General features: G+C 41.7%; 1 protein-coding gene across 8 annotated transcripts in view; it reads right to left on the bottom strand.

The window, feature by feature from the left end:
- MAPK10 (mitogen-activated protein kinase 10) overlaps positions 1–7776 on the bottom strand; it is a 367762-nt gene extending 359986 nt beyond the window's left edge. For 2 of the 8 annotated variants that reach the window (XM_073637134.1, XM_073637128.1), the window contains exon 1: positions 7444–7766. In XM_073637134.1, coding sequence (XP_073493235.1) covers positions 7444–7446 — 3 coding nt within the window. In that variant the 5' untranslated portion in view covers positions 7447–7766. Of the gene's footprint in view, positions 1–7443 lie in introns of all 8 variants that reach the window. The other 6 variants (XM_073637136.1, XM_073637135.1, XM_073637131.1 and 3 more) reach the window with 5 other exon arrangements.
- Between the last annotated feature and the right edge of the window lie 1359 nt (positions 7777–9135).

A 9135-nucleotide genomic window follows, 5' to 3' on the forward strand; every position in this document is an offset into this window, starting at 1 on the left:
CGGCGTTTTGCCGCTATTGACATGCATTGAATCGCTTAATATCCGCATGACTACATGTGCACATGCGGATACTAAGCGATTCAATGTGCGGATGGTACCCGGGTCTGGAGAAGAGGAGACTCTCATCAAGACCCGGGTACCATAGTACCAGTAAAAAAAAAGAATTAAAATAAAAAAATATACAATATACTCACCTTCGGATGGCCCCCGTTCTCCATAGCGATGCGATGGTCTAAAAGGACCTGCCATGACGTCATTTAGTCATGTGACGGGTCACGTGACCGCTGACATCGGCGGTCGCGTGACCTGTGACATGACTAAATGACATCATGGAAGGTCCTTTTACACAACCGCGAGACACCGAGAAGACCGGACGCATCGGATAAGGAGACCGGGAGCCATCGGAAGTTGAGTATAATGTTTTTTTTTAAATTTTTACCATTTTTATTCTTCTTTTTAACCAACTTGGTCACACTTTATAAAATCCATGCCGGCTGCATGGATTTATATAGTGTGACCAAGTTGTCAAGCACTTTCCAAGTGATGCTAAAATCACTTGGAAAGCGCTTGACAACCCGCATGAGAAATCACATGTGAAAAACGCTTCACTTCCGCTTGTCCCTGGCAGGAAAACGCATGTACAATCCGCATTTGTTTTTTCTGTCAGGAGATGCAGAAACGCTCAGGAAAAATCCGGAGCATTTCTGCATGGTGGGCACATAGCCTTACTGTGGCCCTTGGAAGTCATTCAATATGACATTGTGGCCCTCAAACCACAGAAGGTTATGCCCCCCAATATACATTGCTCAAAAAAATAACAGGAACACTCAAATAACACATCCTAGATCTGAATGAATGAAATATTCTCATTGAATACTTTGTTCTGTCCAAAGTTGAATGTGCTGACAACAAAATCACACAAAAATCATCAATGGAAATCAAATTTATTAACCAATGGAGGCCTGGATTTGGAGTCACCCCCAAAATTAAAGTGGAAAAACACGCTACAGGCTGTTCCAACTTTGATGTAATGTCCTTAAAACAAGTCAAAATGAGGCTCAGTATTGTGTGTGGCCTCCACGTGCCTGTATGACCTCCCTACAATGCCTGAGCATGCTCCTGATGAGGTTGTGGATGGTCTCCTGTGGGATCTCTTCCCAGACCTGAACTAAAGCATCCGCCAACTCCTGACAGTCTGTGGTGCAACATGACGTTGGTGGATGGAGCGAGACATGATATCCCAGATATGCTCAATCGGATTCAGGTCTGGGGAACGGGTGGGCCAGTCCATAGCTTCAATGCTTTCATCTTGCAGGAACTGCTGACACACTCCAGCCACATGAGGTCTGGCATTGTCCTGCATTAGGAGGAACCCAGGGTCAACCGCACCAGCATATGGTCTCACAAGGGGTCTGAGGATCTCACCTCGGTACCTAATGGCAGTTAGGCTACCACACCATTACTGACCCACTGCCAAATCGGTCATGCTGAAGGATGTTGCAGGCAGCAGATCACTCTCCACGGCGTCTCCAGACTCTGTCACGTCTGTCACATGTGCTCAGTGTGAACCTGCTTTCATCTGTGAAGAGCACAGGGCGCCAGTGGCGACTTTGCCAATCCTGGTGTTCTGTGGCAAATGCAAAGCGTCCTGCACGGTGTTGAGCCGTGAGCACAACCCCCATCTGTGGAAGTCGGGCCCTCATACCACCCTCATGGAGTCGGTTTCTAACTGTTTGTGCAGACACATGCACATTTGTGGCCTGCTGGAGGTCATTTTGCAGGGCTCTGGCAGTGCTCCTCCTGTTTCTCCTTGCACAAAGGTGGAGGTAGCAGTCCTGCTGCTGGGTGTTGCCCTCCTACAGCCCCCTCCACGTCTCCTGGTGTACTGGCCTGTCTCCTAGTAGCGCCTTCAGCCTCTGGACACTGTGCCATCCTGGATGAGCTGCCCTACCTGAGCAACTTCTGTGGGTTGTAGAGTCCGTCTCATGCTACCACGAGTGTGAAAGCACAACCAACACTCAAAAGTGACAAAAACATCAGCCAGAAAGCATTGATACTGAGATGTGCTCTGTGGTCCCCACCTGCAGAACCTCTCCTTTATTGAGTGGGTCTTGATAATTGCCAATAATTTCTATCTATTGTCTTTTCCATTTGCACAACAGCATGTGAAATTGATTGTCAATCAGTGTTGCTTCCTAAGTGGACAGTTTGATTTCACAGAAGTTTGATCTACTTGCAGTTATATTCTGTTGTTTAAGTGTTTCCTTTATTTTTTTGAGCAGTGTATATATATATAGTTCACTCTGTATTGTTATTTTCATATTATTTCTAATATCTCCTAACCATTGTTACCGATCTCATGAACTTTCAGTGTTTTAAAAATTAACTCTAGGTTCAATAGTGCAAACTGAAGAGTCCTTAGTCAAGTGACCTTGATCAATGTCAAATAGTCACTAAAAATCTTTTCATTTATTTGGAAAATAAAGTTACGATACAACCTGTTGCGTATATATTCATACCTTTGTATGCACCACCTATATTATTACGAGCTAGCTTATATAGATATCTCTATTTCTGCAGTAAATTCTAACTTATAAATGACTTTCTTCCTGGCTCTACTTAGGCCATAAGTAATCTAGAACACAATCAGGCGGGATTTTGTCCTGGGTCCTGAATTACGGCACTCCTGCCATCTTATTTTTTTATTTGATAATGGGCATCTTTAAAGGAAAATTGCTATATTTTACATGATATATAATATGCCAGCATTGTGATGTATTGCAAGAAGAGATGAACAAATTTACATGTGGGAAAAGATTCAGTATAATGTGTATTTTAGTCATTGAATTCTCTTCTCATTTGCTTCTTAACAGTCAAGGGGGAGGTCCTAATCAGTGTTTTATAGCTATCTTTTTATGTACACTTATGCAGTGTACATAATCAATAAAGGGAATCTGTCAGCAGGTTTTTTCTATCTCATCTGAGAGCAGCATGATGTAGGAAAAGAGATACTGATTACAATGATGTATCACTTAGATTACTGTGTGCCGCGGTTCTGACAAAATCAAGAGTTTTTAGATGTAGCAGCGCTCAAAAGCTAACCCCGCACACAGCACAGCTTTCTTTGTACATTGTCTATTGACAGTAAGCTACTAATCAAGGGAGGAGGTGGACTTGGAACATGATGCACATGGGCACCTAGTCCTGTAATGATAATCTCCTGCTGAGAAAACACTCTTTGTATGGAAACAACAGCACATAGACTAATAAGTGACACCACTGAAATCAGTGCCTCAGCCCCTACCTCATGGTGCCCTCAGATTAAATATCAAAAACCTCCTGACCATTAAGTAGGTCTGGACTATTGACTGCAAAGCCCCCAAAAAAGCAGAATTTCAATGATTAAAAAACAATTACTGTAATACTGAATCATTTCCCAGAATTCTATATCTATCAATCTGCTCAGTTTCTACTACTCTATGACATGCTGCCTACAATTTGTACAGCATTTCCAATATCACAGCTTCCATTTGAATACTTACACATCTGAAACTAAGAGAAAAAAAAAATCTGTGGGATCACCTGTGACTAGAAGCAGAAGCAAGGTACTGCAGCCCCCTGGCAAAGGCTTGTCCTCTAGTTATATATTTTTTTTAGAAACAGCGCCATTCTTGTCTATGGGATGTACACAGCTCCTTTCAAGTGACATAGACTAAACTGCAATACCCAATGCAAACTCTGTGTACAAGAGTGGTGCTGTTTCAGAAATCAATGTAGACCTTTTTTAAAAATTTTAAACCCCTTTAATTGACCCTTACAGCTTTGAGAATTCAAAGTCTCCAAAGGTATGATGACTGCAATTCTATGTGAAGGGGATCGGACACTTTATCTTTAGTTCAACAAATGGGTTGGAGGCAATGATTTTGTGGCATTTCCTATAAGTATTACAGGTTTTCCTCCTACACTTGTCAGTACAGTCTCCTCACAAACCCTCCTGTTCTCAAAATGGCCATTGATAGAGGAACATGTGTTCAGACCTTTCCATCCGACTGAAAAACACTGTACATAGAAAAGTTGGCCACATGGACATGGTCTGGCCACATGTCCCTCTTTTAATGAGCACTTTGAGAACTGGAGGGTCTGTGAGAAAAGTGTACTAAGAAGTGCAGAAGAACCTGTAATACCTATAAATTAGTAAGTGCCAAAAAATAATGTCCCCAACATATCTGTTATGGCCGAATTCAGAATCTATGTAAAACGGCCAGAGTATGGACCACGATGCATGTGCTCGCCGCTGGTCTCCTGACCTGAACTTGACAGCTCATTGACATATATAAGGCTGTCAAGTTCAGGTCAGCAGACTCATGGCCAGTACTTGGAAAGTGATACACGGATGGCTGAATTCGGTGTAGAATAAAGAAAACAGGTCAACCCCTATAAAAAAGAACATGTAATGTTTAGATATACTGATCTCAAAGTATATAAATGTTGTCTATCAGTATGAACATGCATAAAGCCTAAGGCTATGTGCCCACGTTGCATTTATGAAGCAGAAAATTTCTGCTGCATAAATGCAAGTCCTCTCCCGGAAAAACGCATGCGGAATTCCGCACGCGTTTATCGCGCTTTTTTCGCGCGTTTTATCACGCGTTTTCCACATGCGGAATTGCCTTGCGTTTTTTATGCATTGAACAAAGGCAATTCTGCTTGCGGAAACGCAAAATTAAATGACATGCTGCGGATTTTTGAACGCAGCATAAACGCTGCGGAAAAATCCGCAGCATGTGCATAGAACTTGCGGAATCCCATTGGGGACCATGGGGTGCGTGTTACCAAGCGTTTTTCAAGCGTTTACGCTGCGGAAATTCCGCATCAAAAACGCTTGAAAAATGCTACGTGGGCACACAGCCTAACAGTGATAATAGCCTAAAATCAAGAAAGAATTAAAGTATGACACAAACAAAAGATCTCACACCCTATATACATTTACTGATGTAAGTCAATGGCATTCATCATTTCTCATACTGACAAAAAACCTGGCCCCTTCGTTGCCAACAAAAGGCAACAAAGGGAATACAGTAGTTCTTCAAGGAACAGCTCACCCTAGTGTGTATAGCCATAAAGTCTCCTGATTTTTAGCTCAGCATGCGAACCACATTTATTTTCTGTGCCTGCTGCAGAATGCTAGTACCAGTAGAGAAACAAGAGTCCTATTGCCCATTACAATTTGACAGCTGTCAATTCCGCTGGGGGCCCTATAGATTAGCATTCTAATGGGGGAAGGGGAAGCAATGTTGGCTAGTCGCAAAAAAAAGGCTGCCTACATGAAACAGCATAACAAAAACCTACAAATTTTCCATTGGCATAATGAATGCCTCCTATCTCAGGGAATAGAGTAGTTCATTAGCATTGCAGAGCCATCCAATGAACTGATCAAACTGACAATAAGCATATTGACCAAATCCTACCTCTTAAATAGCAGTGTGAATGCCGCCTTAAGCCCCTATGGCCTTAATAAACAATGCTGGAAATATTTAGCATAGAATATTATCAGGGTGATGGGCACACATATGTTGGCACTGGCACTAAAAATCAGTATATGTATGTAGCATCAAGTAAATAAATGTTGTAGGACAAAGCCAAAGGCAAGATGTTTATTACCTGTGCGGTAAACCTAGCACTAGTGATGGCATAAGGCAGATATGAAAAGCATTGGCACAGTAATCACATGTTCTGGAAAATGTATATACGGCTATATTTACTATGGTGTGATTGAATTAGATGAGATGTATCAGCAGCACCCTGTGCATTGATCTGGCAATAAACCACGAGGGTATTTATGCTGCACTCTTGGCACACAGCTAAGAAAAGACAACCTGTCACTATGCTGCAGCCACCACAGTCTCCTTATTAACCCAGTCCATGCTGGAGTGAGGCCTGCAGCATACTGCACAGCGTACCGCACAGCGTCGTGATTTACCAATGGAAATCGGCTACACTGGAAGCCAGCAGCATCACTCAGCAGTAACTACCATCATGTACTGTTATAAGGCTCTGGCCTGGTGGATTGTGCCACCCTAGGCATTGGCAGGGCGGTCTACACAGCAAAGTGCCATTAAACAGCATTCACCTGCCACAGGACACCTTCTCCCCTGTTTACCAAGGTAGTTCTGGGTAAATACAGAACAGATTGCAGATCATGCTGAAGCAATGCAGCAAAACCAAAGAAAACACTGGAGATGTCATATTATTCCATTAAAGCATTACAATGCCAACATAGCCATTCTGTATCCAAAATACCTGCCCTATTGGCGAAGCTCAGGGATATTCGGCTATCTGGCCATGCACTGTACCTGGATATCAGTGCTGCAGTCTGTGCTAGGAGACAATGACAGATTTCTATTTGGTAAATATGTGTAAAAAATACAAATACTGAGATACATTTCAGATATGATGATGTAAATAGCAGTGTGTGGGTATGATTTTCACCATCAGAATCAGCACAGGGGCACAGAGCAGACCAGGCATTGATAGCGCCAGTGAAGCCTGTCTTTTAGGCCATTTTAGGAGGGGAAAAAAAAGCTGTGGGGAGGTTTATAGGAGAAACAGCAATTAGAGCAAGATCCTGTCTGTACATCAATAGTAGCAAGGACTGCACTAATGTTTACAGGCACCAGCTGCCTCAGCACTTACTGCAACCCCTCACCAGTACTGTCCGTCTATCCAGCTATCTGTCCATCCTGCCATCTATCTATCCATCCATCCACATATCTATCTATCCATCCACATATCTATCTATCCATCCATCCATCCACATATCTATCTATCCATTCACATATCTATCCATCTATCTATCTATCCATCCATCTACCCATCCATCCATCTATCCATCCACATATCTATCTATTATCTATCTATCTACAGTAGATATCTATCTATCTATCTACAGTAGATATCTATCTATCTATCCATTCACATATGTATCTATCTATCTGTCTGTCTATTATCTATCTATCTATCCATCCATCCACATAGCTATCCACCCATTCCATATCTATCTATGTAATGATCATCTATTATTTATCTATCCATCTACATGTATATCTATTTTTCTGTGTATCTAATTATCATGTACCCATCTATTATCTATCTATCTATCTATATCTATCCATCCACATATGTATATCTATCACATATCTATCCATCTCCATCCACTGTAATGTGTGTACATACACGTTCCAGCTATGTACTGTAATACTATACATACAGATATATAATAGATGGTGATCACACACAGAGGCATCATAGCTCTATGCAGCCAGTACAGCAGGATGACCAGCAATGTCAGGCACACTGTCAGCGCTCATCCCCATCAATAACATGGTCCACACATGCCCATCACCCCACCCAGCATCCAGTGCCCACCATCCCCAGGGTACTCACCATTCCGTGCCTGCAATGCCAGGATCCAGATGCAAAGGTTGCGCTCTTCTATGTGTCCTTCTTACACCACATTCCAGACGCCAATTGTGGGGGATGGGTGACCAGGTGACTTCGGGGTCCCCCAAGATGGGGCTGACGCATAGACAGAGAAGAGCTATGGGGAGAGAGAGGAAGGAGCTGGCATGGAGTACTGGGCAGGCGTGCTGCTGAATCACCTTCCTCAGTGCCCGGACAGCATTGTGCGGCGTGATGCTGCTGCCTGTACCATTGTGGAAGCTACCAGAGGAGACAGGCAGAGGGGTTTGGGGAAGGGAGTAGCTATGGTAACTGAAAGGAGCACACATGACGTCACACAGAGAGGTCTCAGGGGGTGAGGTGGGTGGGTGAGCAGGGGGAGGGAAGAAGAGTGTAATCTGCAGCCGTAGCATCCATGAACAACAAGCGCGAAGGAGGCACAGCGCATGCCATGTCCTGTATGGCTGCCACAGAGGCCGTCACCTCTCACACACTCACCCTGTATAGGAGACTGGCAGGGCACACACAGTATGGCTGCTTACTGGGTGCACACATGTAGGGTGTACTGTATACTGTATGGTCATACATTACTGTATACATATATAGTATATACTCCTATATACTGTATGGTCATACATTACTGTATACATATATAGTGTGTACTCCTATATACTGTATGGTCATACATTACTGTATACATATATAGTGTGTACTCCTATATACTGTATGGTCATACATTACTGTATACATATATAGTGTGTTCTCCTATATACTGCATGGTCAAACATTACTGTATACATATATAGTGTGTTCTCCTATATACTGTATGGTCATACATTACTGTATACATATATAGTGTGTTCTCCTATATACTGTATGGTCATACATTACTGTATACATATATAGTGTATACTCCTATATACTGTATGGTCATACATTACTGTATACATATATAGTATATACTCCTATATACTGTATGGTCATACATTACTGTATACATATATAGCGTGTTCTCCTATATACTGTATGGTCATACATTACTGTATAGATATATAGCGTGTACTCCTATATACTGTATGGTCATACATTACTGTATACATATATAGTGTGTTCTCCTATATACTGTATGGTCATACATTACTGTATACATATATAGTGTATACTCCTATATACTGTATGGTCATACATTACTGTATACATATATAGTGTGTTCTCCTATATACTGTATGGTCATACATTACTGTATACATATATAGTGTATACTCCTATATACTGTATGGTCATACATTACTGTATACATATATAGTGTATACTCCTATATATTGTATGGTCATACATTACTGTATACATATATAGCGTGTACTCCTATATACTGTATGGTCATACATTACTGTATACATATATAGTGTGTACTCCTATATACTGTATGGTCATTCATTACTGTATACATATATAGTGTGTTCTCCTATATACTGTATGGTCATACATTACTGTATACATATATAGTGTGTTCTCCTATATATTGTATGGTCAAACATTACTGCATACATATATAGTGTATACTCCTATATACTGTATGGTCATACATTACTGTATACATATATAGTGTATACTCCTATATATTGTATGGTCATACATTACTGTATACATATATAGTGTATACTCCTATATACTGTA

Source organism: Phyllobates terribilis, unplaced genomic scaffold (assembly GCF_046119375.1).
Source record: "Phyllobates terribilis strain yellow unplaced genomic scaffold, ASM4611937v1 Scaffold_1__5_contigs__length_1240528914, whole genome shotgun sequence".
In the NCBI taxonomy this organism is placed as follows: domain Eukaryota; kingdom Metazoa; phylum Chordata; class Amphibia; order Anura; family Dendrobatidae; genus Phyllobates; species Phyllobates terribilis.